Genomic DNA, 17,657 nt, shown 5'->3' on the forward strand with positions numbered 1-17,657 from the left:
AAATACAACACAGCGTGCTCTCTTGATTCAAAAGTGCAAATGGGCAATTGTGAGGCTATGTAAAGCCCTTTGGGCAGCGTCTGATGTATATAAAGCACGACATAAGTGTACTTTATTTCCGCTTTTTTTTCCCATATAGGATTATAAGGCCTTTATTTCAGAAAAGTACAAGGAGGAAGCATTCAATTCCATTCGGAAGTCATTCATCACTGTCAACACGTATGGTGGATCGGAGCTCAAAATAATAGGATGTACAACCTCAGAGGCACTAACTGCAATCTAACCACTTCTGCGACCATCATAGAAACATGCCACTGAAGGGATAAAGATTGGCTCAAAATGGTGGAATTTTTCACCTAAAATTTGAAATGCTTGTGCAATCAGTAAATGTGTAGATTTTTTTCCCCCTCCTCCATTATTAATGATTAATGTTTGTTGATATATAAACCTCTCCATACTCCAGCCCAATTACTATATCAGTCGTAGTGAAAATTAGGATTTACTTCGCAAGGTCCTTTATGTAAACTTCCACCCCAAAAAAATGTCAGCTTCGGGCTGACTGTGCCCCAAGTAAAAATAAATAAATAAATGGATGAATCTATGAATGAATAAATGGACACTTTATAAACAAATGTGTTATTATTACTGTATCTATTAGCTAGCTAGCTGCCTAGCTATCTATTAACTGTCGAGCTGGCTATCTCGCTATCGTTTAACTGTCTAGCTATCTAGCTGGCTAGTTAGCTATCTATTAGCGACTGTATCCTGTGACTGTAAGATGACCTTGAGAGTTTTGAAAGGTGCTTATAAATGAAATGTATTGTTGTTATTACTGTATCTATTACCTAGCTAGCTGAATAACTATCTATTAGCTCTCTATTAGCTGTCTAGCTGGCTCGCTAGCTATCTCGCTAGCTATCGTTTAACTGTCTAGCTATCTAGCTGGCTAGTTAGCTATCTATTAGTGACTGTATCCTGTGACTGTAAGATGACCTTGAGAGTTTTGAAAGGTGCTTATAAATGAAATGTATTGTTGTTATTACTGTATTTATTACCTAGCTAGCTGAATAACTATCTATTAGCTCTCTATTAGCTGTCTAGCTGGCTCGCTAGCTATCTCGCTAGCTATCGTTTAACTGTCTAGCTATCTAGCTGGCTAGTTAGCTATCTATTAGTGACTGTATCCTGTGACTGTAAGATGACCTTGAGAGTTTTGAAAGGTGCTTATAAATGAAATGTATTGTTGTTATTACTGTATCTATTACCTAGCTAGCTGAATAACTATCTATTAGATCTCTATTAGCTGTCTAGCTGGCTCGCTAGCTATCTCGCTAGCTATCGTTTAACTGTCTAGCTATCTAGCTGGCTAGTTAGCTATCTATTAGCGACTATATCATGTGACTGTAAGATGACCTTGAGAGTTTTGAAAGGTGCTTATAAATGAAATGTCTTGTTGTTATTACTGTATTTATTACCTAGCTAGCTGAATAACTATCTATTAGCTCTCTATTAGCTGTCTAGCTGGCTCGCTAGCTATCTCGCTAGCTATCGTTTAACTGTCTAGCTATCTATCTGGCTAGTTAGCTATCTATTAGCGACTGTATCCTGTGACTGTAAGATGACCTTGAGAGTTTTGAAATGTGCTTATAAATGAAATGTATTGTTGTTATTACTGTATCTATTACCTAGCTAGCTGAATAACTATCTATTAGCTCTCTATTAGCTGTCTAGCTGGCTCGCTAGCTATCTCGCTAGCTATCGTTTAACTGTCTAGCTATCTAGCTGGCTAGTTAGCTATCTATTAGCGACTGTATCCTGTGACTGTAAGATGACCTTAAGAGTTTTGAAAGGTGCTTATAAATGAAATGTATTGTTGTTATTACTGTATCTATTAGCTAGCTATCTAGCTTATGCTGTGACTGTAAAGTGACCTTGAGAGTTTTGAAAGGCGCATATAAATTAAATGTATAAATAAATAAATCATAAATCATGATGACATAACCATCTTATGTTTGGAAATTTATAAAAGCACAAAGGATATTTTCTTGTTTCGTTTTCTTCCAATAATACATTTCATTTATAAGCGCCTTTCAAAACTCTCAAAGTCACTTTATAGTCACTGGATAAGTTTTTCTGTGGATGAGCAGCGGCAGCCACATACGCCAGCGTTCACTCAACCCGGAATAACTCAAATAGATAGAAAGCTAGCTAGCTAGCTAATGGATATCAAATAAATAGCTAATAGATAGCCAACAGCTAGACAGCTTACAGCTTATATTGATGAGATTCATTTTGGTTACTTGAACTCATGGGGGGGGGGGACAACAATAACAAAAAAATACTTTTCAGAAATGCAGTCATACTTTTATATCAGACACTTTACCTTTGGATCCGAGTTTACAACCTGGATGACCAGTTGAGTTAGCAGTGTCATTGCTGCACAATACAGCTCCACACTACAACACACAAACACTATACAGTCAAGGAACATCAATATACTCGAGTGTCGTTAGCATAGCCTGGCAGGACATGCGCAATAAATCCACTTGCCTGGTCGTTGTCAAGAATATACGGACGGTACACAATATATCATCTTTTTAACCACATGTATAAGTTCAAAATCAACAGTGGATAACATAGCAGAGCTTGTAAAATGGACGAGTCTGCAATTTATTCGATTGAATGGACAATTGAATTGAGGCGCTATGCTATTTCAATCGCATTCGTTGACGACCACCATCTTTTTTTGGGAGATTCATAAAAAGTTATAGAAAGTAACATATTGTAGGGGGGGAACCATCAAAACATATAGCCAGGGCATAGTTAGGATTGGTGAAGTCCACGCATCACATTGCCATGTCATGCATGTACTGTATGTATACTCACCAATTATATTTTTTATAGGGGTTGAGTGGTTACGGCACTTTTAATTTTTAATTGCTGAATGGTTGAATTTTATTGCTGACTGTTTTTTTTTTCTTTGAAAAAGATTCCTCGTTTTCACTGAACCAATGATAATATCATATCTGCGAGATCTGGCAGAAATCGGAAAATTTCGCTAAATGGAGAAATGAAATACTTTTTAGCACTTCATGTGAAGCTACCATGTAATTCGACTTATTTAGATTTTTAAAGTGATCATGTGACTTGGCAAACACGTAGCCTGGTTGATTTTCCACAAACGTGTTGGTCCTCACCAGTGTTTTTGAGTCTGTTAAAACGTTTTTCTTTGGTCTGATGATCAGCTGTCACTAATTTGCTTTTCATATTAATAATGCTATCATACCAACTAGTAAAATATATACAGTAAAGTCTCGTTATATCGATATCGGATATATCGATAGTCCCGGTTATATCGATACTATTTCTATGCACGCACGGAGAAAATTACATGCAAACAGGGTCGGATATATCGATAGTCCCGGTTATATCGATATTTTTTCGGACTCCCTTGAATATCGATATAACGAGACTTTACTGTAATATAATATAATATAATATAATATAATATAATATAATATAATATAATATAATATATATAATATACAGTAAAGTCTCGTTATATTGATATTCAAGGTAGTCCGAAAAAATATCGATATAACCGGGACTATCGATATATCCGACCCTATTTGCATGTAATTTTCTCAGTGCGTGCATAGAAATAGTATCGATATAACCGGGACTATCAATATATCCGATATCGATATAACGAGACTTTACTGTAATATAATTCTCCCCTCCCTCCTCTACCACGGATATCGACCAATCACGTGCAGCTTTAACCGAAGACTGGGGGCGGGGAATAGAGGACAAAAAAAGTCGCCTCCCATTTCCAGCTCTTTGTTAGGAACCGGCTCTCTTTGTTCACTTCCGAGATCCGGCTCATTCGCCAACGACACATCTGATGTTGCACACAGTGGTCCTCAGTGTGCTCAGGGAGCTTGTGTGTCTACTCAGACACATGAAAAATTAGAGGGAACATTGGTCCTCACCAACACATTTTGTGCACACACACAAAAAAAACCCAGAATCCCATTCAATGGCAGGAAAGATGAGAGTAACCAGCAAGCCAATCTCATCTTGCCTCTAATCATAACCTTGAGGATCGTGGAATGGAAAGTGGATCCTCGGTTTTGAGATGGAAAAAAGGCTTTATTAGTCTAATACTCTTTGTAACCTGATCTGTGTGAAGGCCTGTACTTTCTTGTGCAGCGGTGGCTTGTCAAGGAGGCGTGTGTCTGTCAGTGGTATGTCAAAGGGATTACGGTCACCGCATATACACAAATACTGCAATATGACCAGCCGTATCCTGTCGTAAGGAGAGTCTTTCTGACTCAAGAACCCACAAAAACAAAATGTAGCTGAGACTTAAAAAAAAAAATCAAAGAGAAGAATTATTATACTCTTCTTCAAGATGTTTATAATACTACTTGATACTATTATCCCAACCAAGAAAGCTCAACTAGAACCTTAGACTGCAACTACTGTGCAGTATTTCAGCCTGGTTCTCCATACAATATGTCACATTATAGCAGTTTTTTTGTTACTACATGTACAGTGATACGTCGGTTTATGAACCCCTTGGCTTACGAACTTTTCAGGTTACGAATGTTAAATTTATGAAAATTTTACCTTGGCATACAAACTTTACCTTGGCATCTGAACTTTTTTCGTACACGGAGCTGCCTCAATGAGTGATGTGTCGTTCGCGAACGAGCCCGGTCTTCTAACAACAAACTCGAAACTGACTGTTTTTGTCCTCTATTCCCCGCCCCAGTCTTCAGTTAAAGCCACGTGATTGGTCAAGAACGCAGCAGTGAGGGAAGGTTGTTTAAACATTTTTATTATACATATACATTATTCACAAAATAAAGCATATTTTGTGTAGTTTTAAGGCTTGGGAAATTAGAAAGTAGAAAATTATGTTTTATGGGGACCTGGGAACAGATTATTCTCATTTTAATGGTTTTCTATGGGAAATTATTGTTTGGGATACACACTTTTCGCCTTACACACTCTGTCTGGGAACCAATTAAGTTTGTAAGCCTAGGTATCACTCTACACTAAATGATGTTCGCAGTCAACGAAGACAGACGTCACAGAAATAAGTCATCGGCGATAATCATGTTACCTACTGAAAGGTAACATTTAAAAAATTTGCTTCGTTAGCGCATTCACTGCCAGACATGCAAAAATGTGTCCACACCAGTGCCAGGGTTTTTGTCATTGTCACTCAAATTCCAGGACCCACAGAATATTGACTTTTAGGACTCTATAAACATTCAATACAGTGTTAGAAACCTTAAACTCTATTCTTTCACCAGAATAAAAGAGTTAATTCCTAAATTATGAGTCTGGAGTTATATGCGGTTGAAATGAGGGCGGTTGTCCAAAATACAATGCAATACATACATAGATAGGGCTTTAACAACAGTTGAAGCTGGAACATAGCGCTAACATGGAAAAAAAGGGAAATGTTGACCCCTGGTGGAAGGGAAAAACATTGTCAGTCTTGCCAGCGCTTTATCGGCACCCAAGTATGAAAAACAAACCAAACTAATTCGGGAATGGCGCTCCGTCGTATCTTCAATTCCCGAATACATTTGTAAATGGCAGTGAATGGGTTAATATGATTCCTTTGAAATGCATTAACGTGATCATCTTCTGACCTGTGAACAGTCTTCTGAGCCAAAGTAAGGAGGTGATGCATAAAACTGTCCTTGGACAAATCCTGGACACAATCCATCCAATGGAGCTCACCATGACAGCTCAACACGCTCAAGACCTGAAGCACCTGAGGAGAAGAAAGAGGAATGGAGGATGAAGGTTGAAGAAACATTGGAGATATTGATACCTCGGTTTTCGAATGTCTCAGTTGTCGGCCAATTCGGTTTTCAAACAAAAATGTCAGTTTTTATTCCTATTTATATCAAACCGAAATTTGGTTTTCAACCTAACTGAGCGCACCTAAATGCGACAATCGACAACCCTCCGCTTCCTTTTACATCACTTCCTTGCACGTCATGTCCTCGTGTCGTGACTTCCTCATTGTGACCACCACATTGTTGAATAAAGTTTTTTTTTACGACAAAGCAGACATGTTTGGCTGAGATCTCCGCAAATCGTTCCGTAGCGTTCCATTGTGAGCAGGCGTCTTTGTATTGTTCAATCAAGATACAGTAAAGTCTCGTTATATCGATATCGGATATATCGATAGTCCCGGTTATATCGATACTATTTCTATGCACGCACGGAGAAAATTACATGCAAACAGGGTCGGATATATCGATAGTCCCGGTTATATCGATATTTTTTCGGACTCCCTTGAATATCGATATAACGAGACTTTACTGTATATAAAAAAAAAGTGGATGTGTCTGGTTGAGAGCTCCGCAAATCGGACGTTATTCTCGTGTTTTTATGTACCAATGTTAATGTTGATGATAAAATAGGTTTGTTTTTATAGTATTTTACAAATGACCTGCTCAATTATTAAATGTTTATGCTGTAAAATACTTAAAAATGCTTTAAAAAAAAAAGCTGTTTTCTCGACTTGGAACGGATTAACATTTTTACATTGATTATAATGGAAAGTGCAGTTTTGGTTTTCGGACAAATCGGTTTTCGAACAGGTTTCTGCAATGGATTATGGTCAAAAACCAAGGTATCACTGTATAGTCCTTGGTTTCATGGTTGTCTCAAACCTACACAATCAGAGCTTCGGGTGAGTGAGGATAATTTATGAAAATAGCTTGGATGTCTTTTCTCACAGTATGTTTACCCAAGTATAAAGATCACATCCAAGCCAGGGGCACACTTGACACATTTTCTCTTACGCTGCCCCACAAATATTGTATATTTATTCATGCCGTTGTAAAAACCTCAGTATCCATTGAGTTCCATTTCCAGTATTTTCAAGTTTGTTTTGTATGTCTTCCCTACCCCCATCTTCCCACCCTCAGCCCCTATTTTATTATTTTTTGCCAGAGGAGGAAAGACATTATTTTCCGCCAAGTGAAGCCTTCATTACAAAACACAAAATCCCGCAGAGAACTGTTGTTGACATTTCAACCGGCATATCTCATTGATTATTTTCCCTAGGAGGCCCCTATGTGTTATTTGGTCTTTAAAATAAACACCTCTGAAAAATTTGCGTGGTTGGAGGATGGGGTATAGGAGTAGCCGGTGACGGCAATGCGTGTAAACATTTGTATGCTTGAGTATGCATTTGTATATTTGTACATGGGTTAAAAAAAGTAAAAAAAAAAAAAAATCAACCCAGCACAACAGAACACAATTGATGAGGAACTAGATAAAATTATCGCACGACAACTTCACTCGGATATCGTCAAGAGGCAACCTGGAAGTTCGTCATCCATTGATGATTTCAAGGTTAGCCACGGATGGTTCGAGAACTTTAAGCGTCGTACAGGGATTCATAGTGTCATTCGTCATGGTGAGGCAGCCAGTTCAGACGATAAAGCTGCCATAGCTTACAAGGAATCATTCCTCAAGATGGTGCAAGAAGAAGGCTACGTTCCTCATCAAGTGTTTAATGCTGAGGAAACCGGCCACTACATTCCATCAAGCCATCAACGACCATCACAAAGGTAAATAAAACGACTTTATAATACAGTAAAGTTCATTTCTTTAAGTACAATAACCATAGCACATTTATTGTACATAAAATAAGGTATTTTGTGCAGTTTTAAGCCTTAGAAAATTACAAAATAGAAAATTATGTGTTATGGGGACCTGTGAACGGATTATTCTCATTTTAATGGTTTCCTATGGGAAATTAATGTTTGGGATAGACACTTTTCGCCTTACACACTTTGTCTCGGAACCAATTAAGTTCATAAGCCAAGGTATCACTGTATTGGGTATTTTAGATGCTATAAAACGTTTTTCTGATGTCAGTTAGGAAACAAAAAAAATGTGTCGGTTGTCTTTCAAAGCACTTTTTAACTAGTTTACAGCATAAACTGGATAAACATGTAATATTAGGGCCCTATGGGTAATTGAAACCCATCTGGAGTTTCTTATGGCTCTGGATTGTGTGCACGTGTGTATCAATGTGCGAGTGTGTCGCCTCACCTTGGCTAGACACTTGGGGTGTCCTTCATGAAGAGCCAGGCTTGTTAGGGTAAACAATGTGGTCTCATTTAGCCACGTAGCTATCCTCTTCGTGTCTTCTTCCTCTTTCAGTCTTATCAGGACCCTCTCCAGGACCAACTCCCTCACCTCATACTGTGGCCACTTTAACAAACGTTCCAGGAGGTGAATTTTGAGCGGCTGCCTATCCCATAATTCGGGGATATCTACGCTGACACTGAGGGCTATCTTGGTCAAACTCAGCATGTACTGGATGCTGCCGGGTTCCAGGTTGGACGTGGGGTTGTTGTCGGCAAACGGGGTTGAGATCAGCAGGAGGGACAATGTCTCTTGACGGAGATTGTTCACCTCTGAATCTAATACACAAGGGAGGGGATGGTTTTTAGTTCATGGAATCAACTTGAACTAGGCAAGGTTGTGTTTACAGTTTCGTGGTTGTTTTGTTTTCAAGACAATACATGTACAGTAAAGTCTGGTTATATCGATATCGGATATATCGATAGTCCCGGTTATATCGATACTATTTCTTGCACGCACGGAGAAAATTACATGCAAACAGGGTCGGATATATCGATAGTCCCGGTTATATCGATATTTTTTCGGACTCCCTTGAATATCGATATAACGAGACTTTACTGTACTTCAAAAGTGTGTGCAATAAAATAAACATCAATAAATACATTTTTTCTATATTTTTATAAGACAAGAAAACAAATATTTTATTTATTTATTTACACTATTTTCTTGTGTATAAGGCATACCCAAAAGCCTTAATTTTCTTCAAAAGACGATCCCGCGCCTTATATGCAGGTGCACCTTATATGTGAAGTAATATTGAGCCAAAACAGGTCTCGCAACTGCTATCAGCAGCCCCCGACTCCATTTCCCCCTATAAAGTTAGTGTGTAACCTAAGCCTCTACTGGAGCGCCTTACAATGTGGTTTGCCTTATACAGTAAAGTCTCGTTATATCGATATTCTCGGGAGTCGGAAAAATATCGATATAACCGGACTATCGATATATCCGATCCTGCGGCATGTAAATTTTCTCCTTGTGTTCATAGAAATAGTATCGTAATAAGCAGTACTATCGATATAACCAATATCGATATAACGAGACTTTACTGTATTTGCAAAACTTTATATCCAGGTAACATCCGATTTACGACCGTCGCGAGTTACGACCACCCATACTTACGACCCCGACCGCCAGACCTTTTTTTTGTTTGTTTAATTGTACGGCTGCTACCGCGACAGAATACACAGAATGAATTCTTTAATCGATTGCAAACATGTATGCTTTCCTCATCAAAACTATTTGAATCATATTCATAACTGGATACGTATAAACTTTTATTCCCGTCATTTTTCGGCGCAGGTGGGTACGTGTGGCTGATGTAATGAAATTCCTTCATGGCATTCTTGAGATATCTATCTATCTTTACATGAATAGACGAATGAATGGGGCTACCTAAGAAGCTATGGATTCTTATGACATTTTGTGCAAAGATCAAGTTAAACATAAAGATGAAGTGTTTGGTTTGACAGAAGGTAATTAAAATATCAGAAAAAAAATGTGTTGTACAAAGTTTTACATGTGTCAACAGCCCTTGTAAAAACAGGCACTTAAAGGGACATAGCTGTGCTGAGCTGGAACCTTGAGTAGACATGTGCATATGCTCTTTCTTACATGCCAGCACGCAGCGGGATTTCACATCAACTTCCATCATCATTAGCCAAACTGTGAAAAACAAACCCCAGATACCCACCGCGTGTGTGTATGTGTGTGTGTGCGTTAGTGCCTCTGCGTGTATGATTCCATGGACTACCTGACAACAGAATTAAATTATTATTATTATTAAATATGGTTAAATACCGTATTTACCAGAGTATAAGGCGCACCGAAGTATAAGTCGCACCTGCAATGAATGGTGCATTTTTAAACTTTTTACATACATAAGTCGCAGCTATCTATCTATCTCGCTAACTATCTAGCTGGCTATCTACCTAGCTACACCGCGAGCTAGCTATTTCCTATTTGTTTGTGATCTATTAGCTATCTAGCTGGCTGGCTAGCTATGTAGCTAGCTATCTATTCGCTATATAGCTATCTAGCTAGCTATCTATTAGCTATGTCCTTGAGAGTTTTCAAAGGCGCTTATAAATACAATGTATTTATTAATTATTATTATTATTATCTAACTATTAGCTAGCTAGCTGTCTAGCTAGCTATCTAGCTATTCGCTATATAGCTATCTAGCTAGCTAGCTATTAGCTATGTCCTTGAGAGTTTTGAAAGGCACTTATAAATACAATGTATTATTATTATTATTATTATTATATAATATTATTATTATTAGGATTATTATTATTATTAGTAGTAGTAGTAGTATTATACATTTTATATATATTAATACAACTATTATTATCATTATTAATATTATTATTATCTAACTATTAGCCAGCTAGCTAGCTTTCTATCTATTTGAGTTATTTCAAGGTAACTCAGGCTGGCGCATGTGGCTGCCGCTGCTCATCCACAGAAAAACTTATAAATACAATGTATTATTATTATTATTATTACTATTATTATTATTATTATTATTATTTAACTATTAGCTATCTATTTTTAGCTAGCTATCTATTTGAGCTACTTGCAGATTTAAAAGGCGCTTGTAAATGAAAAGTATTATTATTATTATTATTATTATTATTATTATTATTATTATTATCCCGCCCCTGGGCCTTGCCTTTGACACCGGTGACCTATGCATTACAATGCAATATCGTTCTTGAGTAACAAGCTGACAGAAATGAGAATCTTTTCAGCAAGGAAACGTGTAACCCTTTTCAGAGGTTGCACGCACTTTTTTTATGAAGCGTAGAGTGGTGATTTGGAGTCGCTGGTGCAGATTTAGGGAAATGAAAGTACATCTTTCGTTCCACGATGACTGAAAGTAGCCAATTATGGTGTAAAACAAGGTTGAGCAAGCTGTCAGCGATGGATATCAATCACATACGTTGTGGTTGATAAAGGTCTAATTATGGGAATGTGTTTTATGGGTGTTTTGCTACTGTCAAACTAGCCCAGTCGGATATTTACACACACACAAAAAAAACTACTAATTCCATTGTGCAGTTGTATTTACTCCATTCCAGGCAATAGATTAGTGTTTGAATACTTTCTTAAAAGTACATGATGAAAGCATGATGTTATAGTTTTGAGTTCTTTTATTGAAGCATTTTTACATTTATAGCCCCAAATGAGTGTTTCCAACCTCCGTTTGAGCTATACAGTGGGACCTTGGCTTACGAACTTAATTGGTTCCCAGACAGAGTGTGTAAGGCGAAAAGTGTGTATCCCAAAAATTAATTTCCTATAGGAAACCATTAAAATGAGAATAATCCGTTCACAGGTCCCCATAAAACATAATTTTCTACTTTCTAATTTTATAAGCCTTAAAACAACACAAAATATACCTTATTTTATGTATCATAAATGTGCTATAGTATTATGATTAAAGAAATAAACTGTACTTTACAATAAAGTAATTTTATTTACCTTTGTGATGGCCGTTAATGGCTTGATGGAATGGAGTGTCCAGTTTCCTCATCATGAAACACTTGATAAGGAACGTAACCTTCTTTCACCATCTTGAGAAATGATCCCTTGTAGGTGCTTTCTCTGTGATAATTGTATCTAGTTCATCAATTGCGATCTGTTTAGCTGGGTTAATAGCTTTTTGCATCAAGTGTACAGATGACTTGTGCGGGTTGTTTGTGGAGCGTGATTGATGGGATATTTAACCTTCCAGTCTACACTCTGCTTTTGAACTATCAAAGTTGAAATGGGTCCAAATTTCACTGTTTTCTATCCATTTTCTCACCATTTTACTAGTTTTTTCACTTTTGTTGTTGTTTTTTGTTTCAAGCTCTGTCCTCTCCCTTTCGTGTGTGTGTTTTCTCTCTCTCTCCGTCTGCCTGTCTCTTTAATGTTTTTACATGTATGTTGGTGACTTAATTCAAAATTTGAGATAGTGCCAGGTTAAATTAAAAAGAAAAAGAAGGAGAAGTAAAATGTTTTTTTTTTTGTTCTAAGCCTTTCTCCAGACTACGGTAAGACCTGGATAAGGTTTCCCGCGTATAAAACTGGAGATGGGCGCCACCGCCCTATTTTGGGTTACCTCCTGGTCTAAAAACACCGACATAATGAAATCTGTTATTTAAGCAGCGCAGCACTAAGTTGGGGTGTCTGTGGTGGTGTGGTACCGCGCCACAGTGATACGTCAAAAACAAAGAACGGTGAATGAAAGATCTTTTTTTTTTAATGTGACTGAGTTTGTTGTTTCATGAGTTTTTTAAACGTTAGCAAATCATGGAGGCGAAGGAAGTGTATTCAGTTGAGAAAGTGTATAATTACTATAACGCAAAGCTGACGTTGGGTAGCAAGAAAACCTGATGTAAAATCATTGGATAGCTGAAAACATAGTGAGGGAGAGAAAAATGGCGTATTAATGGTGTATTAGCTAGCTAGCTAGCTAGCTTTGTATCTATTTCAGTAACTTCCAGGGTGAGTGAATGCTGGTGCGTGTGGCTGCCGCTGCTCACCGGCAGAAAATCTGATCCTGTGACTGTAAAGTGACCTTGAGAGTTTTGAAAGGTGCTTAGAAATCAAATGTATTATTATTATTATTACTAATTTTTACATTTTAAGAAGAACATACAATGAAGTGCACGGCAAGGGATGTAGAAGGATTTTTAAATGAGAGAATGATAAAAACCGAGCTGGCATCTACCTTGAGAAGAGACCAGAACTAAATGTAATGAAATGAAGTGAAAACAGACCCAAGAATAGTCATTAAACGTTGTTTAAGTAAGGAAGAAGGTGCTTATTTTGTTATGTAAAGGACTACATCATGCGAAGCCCAGTCCTGAATCTCCTGGCTTGTTTTAAGAAATCCTCGGTATTTCCACTGTCAAATGCAAGCATGTGTTCAGCACATGGCTGACCGAAAACATAAGTTCCTCACCCTCTCCTCGTCTCTCTTTTTTTTCTTTCTCTCCAAGCACTCAATAAACTGGGTCAAAGGCACAAACCCACCATCTGTCTGAGATTGCGCGCCTTTGGTTTCACATTCCTCCTAAGGAGACCTCCACCGAGTACACACAGATACACAATTACTAATCCACAAAGACGCATAGCATAGCAGGGCGCTTCTCTGAATGGTTTGAGGCATGACTTTTGTTAACAGTCGGTCTAAAAAAGAGGTGGTGGTGGTGGGGGGGGGGGGGGGTTGCCGCGCACAGCCTTGTCAGCAAATGTGGGGTCATCTGTTTCGATTCACGGCAAATGGATGGGAACCCAGTTGGTGTTAATTAAGCTCATATACAACACGTTGACAACATGACATCAGCGATAGTAGTGGAAACGAAATTCAAAACATTTCATCAAGCAACTAAACAATATAAAAGACATACTGTATACTCCCCATTTTCCACAAATCATTGACATATGTATAAATGTATATAGATAAATACACACATATGTATACACGTATACACACATATATATGTATAATAAACATATATACACACATACACAGATACACGTGTGTGTATATACACATAGATACACGTGTGTGTGTGTGTATATATATATATACAGTAAAGTCTCGTTATATCGATATCGGATATATCGATAGTCCCGGTTATATCGATACTATTTCTATGCACGCACGGAGAAAATTACATGCAAACAGGGTCGGATATATCGATAGTCCCGGTTATATCGATATTTTTTCCGACTCCCTTGAATATCGATATAACGAGACTTTACTGTATATATATATATATATATATACACACACACACACACACACACACACACACACACACACACACACACACACACACACACACACACACACACTATTTTGTGTCTACTCACCACACAGAAGAGTAATCTTTGGCGCACATAAACAGACCAACACATCCAGAAAGGCTCCTCTGGTGACCACACAGGTATTCTTTCTAAAATAAGAAGAGGAAAATGTTATTTGTTTTATCCTTGCAACTGTTGTCATTACTGTGAGTACACTAAAATGTGATTAAAACACATTTTTGGATTGCGTGTTCATTTGAATTAAGACACTATTGATTCAATGCACAACACTCTTGGCACCCCATAACCAACAAGTCACTTCTTAGATTGACCATGTCCCAATTATTTATGATAAATTACAATAAAATTTTCCTGATTCATAAGCAGTCCTACAGTACTGTATTCTCATTTGTTAATTTTCATTTTTTATTATATTTAATCATGACATTTGTCAGATTCCATTTTCTTCTGCCCAATTTGCGTTTTTGTTCATTAATGGGGGTTCCAAAAAAATGTTGCATCAACACAAGAGCCAAATAGATCGTGAGATGTCATGTTGTGACATATATTAATCAGGAATTAAATATATGATCTCTTGATGTGACGCAACAAATCAGAGCTAAGCTACGACTAAAACCAAACTAAGTATTGCTGCTGTTGATGGGTCATTGGACGGCAGCTAATTTTCGCTTGCTAGTCACATGTGATGACTCATATTTGAGTTTAAAAAAAGAACAAAAGGATAAATGCATACACTCAAGCAGATATCATATTCATGCAGAATTGGAAAATATATATAAATATATATATATTAAAGCTGCCTCATCAACATTTTAGTTTAAGAAGCTTGTGTGGGCAGTGTATGTTCACTTTATGTGCGGCCTCAATTAAGACTGCTCACTATGAAAGCCTATAATTGTGTGAAGACAAAGGAGACTGTGTGTGCTCCATGTCATCTTTTCAACAAGCAGATATTAAAACAAACATGCATGCGCACATGCACAGACATTATAATCGTGACGGGAGCATGGAAGGAGTGCTGGTGTTAGCTGAATAACCTTGCAAAAAAAGGTTCAAGAGTGATTTTTAGGTCAATCCAAGCTAATAAAATACAACGGCTGCAGAATTGACAAAATATCTGGCTTCTTCTTATTATCTCTCATGCGGTCATGCTAGTAAAAACAAGTCCAAGGAATTTGATGTCCTCAAATTGAATAATAATAATACTAATACATTTCATTTGTAAGTTCCAAGATGAGGCTTTTGAATGCGGATGACATCTGATATCAATGTGCTATCTGCCTGAACATATGCAGCATCAACACTGTGATACCTTGGCTTATGAACTTAATTGGTTCCCAAACAGTGTGTAAGTCAAAAAGTATGTATCCCAAAAATTAATTTCCCATAGGAAACCATTAAAATGAGAATAATCCGTTCCAAGGTCCCCATAAAACATAATTTTCTACTTTCTAATTTTCTAAGCCTTAAAACTACACTAAATATAGCTTATGTTATGTATAATAAATGTGCTATGGTATTATAATTCAAGAAATAAACTGTCCTGTAGAATAAAGTCGTTTTATATACCTTTGTGATGGTCGTTGTTGGCTTGATGGAATGGAGTCGCCGGTTTCATCAGCATTGAACACTTGATGAGGAACGTAGCCTTCTTCTTTCACTATATTGAGGAATGATCCCTTGCAGGTGCTTTCTATGCGATAATTTTACCTAGTTCCTCATCAATTGTGTTCTGTTTAGCTGGGTTGATAGCATTTTGCATCAAGTGTACAGATAGATGGCTTGTGGGGGTTGTTTGTGGAGCCTGATTGATAGGATATTTTAACCTTGCAGTCTACACTCTGCCTTTGAACTATCAAAGTTGAAACGAGTCCAAATTTCACTGTTTTCTATCGATTTTGTCACTCTCTCTCTGTCATCTGACTGTCTCTTTAATGTTTAAACCACCTCCCCTCACTGCTGCGTTCTTGACCAATCACGTGGCTTTTACCGACGATTGGGGGCGGGGAATAGAGGACCAAAACAAGCCGGATGCCATTTTCTTGTTAGGAGAACGGGCTCATTTGCGAACGACACATCACTTATCGTGGCAGCTCCGTGTGTATCCCGAAAAATAGTTCATATGCCAAGGTAAAATTTGCATAGATTTAACATTCGTAAACCGATGTATCACTGTATCTAAATTTGACATACTAAAAGACTTTTTTTTAAATTTTCATAATGTTTGCCGATTTGTTCACATTTTCACATGCTACCCAATATTTGTCATTTGCTTTTAACCCGTAATGAACATGGCAAGCTAACCTGACGTAGCAGGGGGCGGACATATTGAGCTCAGGGCCAGTTCTTTTGTGTTCATGTGTTTAAATCAGTGAGTTATTGGTTCCGACTGCATGAACAAATAAAAAGGTAGTTGCTTTAGTCAGCAAGAATTCACTTTGTCATCCTAATTAAGACTCATCAGTGTAACCAAGCGGAGCTAGCAAGGCTACTGTTGCTAACCCAGTGACCCTGTATTCTCCTGCTGATGAGATGAGAACAGAAACCCTGGACTGAACCCAGCTCGGGAATAAAAAGAAGGGGAAGGGGCTGCAGCAATCTGCCCCCCCCATCTCAAGACCTTAATTTTAGGTAAGAGGGCCAGAGGTAGAGGGTAGGAAAGAGGTGTCCTGGTCGGAGAGAAGGCAGTCCCCTTTGAAATTGAAGCGGACATGGTCAGGGAGGGGTCAACTGAAGGGACAAGGAGCTATTCTTCTGCGAGGGGGGGAATTGGGAGGGACTGAGGGATGCTTATCTGTATGTGCATGTGTCTAAAATTACCGAGAGCCAAGCCACATGCGCTGAAGGACAGCTTCACCGATTCCATTTCCTGCTGGCAGGGGTCTGTGTGACTCATTCTGGTAAGACCGAAGTAGAAACAACACCTGCAAAAACATTCAATGACAATGTAAACATACTTCATTAGGTACAACTCTCAGCATTTTGTCGTTATCTTAGGGTGAAGGTATTAAAAGTGAGTGCTTTACACCATGGAGTGTGATTGATTAAATTCATGTCAAATTTTGTATATGTATGCACATGACCCCAAGAACTGGGTACGAATAAAAACGGTGTACGGTATTTTCAGGTTTATACGGCGCACCGGAGTATAAGGCGCACCCCCAATGAATGGTGTATTTTCAAACGTTCGCTATATACAGTAAAGTCTCGTTATATCGATATTGAAGGGAGTCCGAAAAAATATCGATATAACCGGGACTATCGATATATCCGACCCTGTTTGCATGTAATTTTCTCCGTGCGTGCATAGAAATAGTATCGATATAACCGGGACTATCGATATATCCGACATCGATATAACGAGACTTTACTGTACTTGTATTAAGTTCATCCTGTCTACTTGCTATCTAATTTAAAACAGATTCTTTTCTTACAGAGTATATTTTAGGTGTTCAATTACCTGAAATGTTTCGGCGTATACGTCCGCCTTCGTCAAAGTGGACACTCTGACGAAGGCGGAAGTATACGCCGAAACATGTCATGTAATTGAACACCTAAAATACAATACACTGTTGGTAAGAAAAGTTTTAAATGTTTTAAATTTAGCCATATACTGTTTAAGGCGCACTGGACTATAAGGC

The 17,657-nt window shown here is 37.9% G+C and overlaps 1 protein-coding gene across 2 annotated transcripts in view; it reads right to left on the minus strand.

Moving 5' to 3' along the window:
• The window catches only part of thada (THADA armadillo repeat containing), a 258,466-nt gene that overhangs the window by 194,245 nt on the left and 46,564 nt on the right, over nt 1-17,657 (minus strand). For both annotated transcript variants that reach the window (XR_016116889.1, XM_089011984.1), the window contains exons 29-33: nt 16,837-16,940; nt 14,062-14,144; nt 8,098-8,471; nt 5,670-5,794; nt 2,384-2,456 (exon numbers count right to left, since the gene is read on the minus strand). Coding sequence is in view for 1 of the 2 variants with exons in the window: in XM_089011984.1 (XP_088868110.1) it covers nt 2,384-2,456; nt 5,670-5,794; nt 8,098-8,471; nt 14,062-14,144; nt 16,837-16,940 (759 nt within the window). In the remaining variant the exon portion in view is untranslated. The remainder of the gene's footprint in view (nt 1-2,383; nt 2,457-5,669; nt 5,795-8,097; nt 8,472-14,061; nt 14,145-16,836; nt 16,941-17,657) is intronic.

Source organism: Hippocampus bargibanti, linkage group LG13 (genome assembly GCF_051943395.1).
Source record: "Hippocampus bargibanti isolate YZ-2025 linkage group LG13, ASM5194339v1, whole genome shotgun sequence".
NCBI lineage: Eukaryota > Metazoa > Chordata > Actinopteri > Syngnathiformes > Syngnathidae > Hippocampus > Hippocampus bargibanti.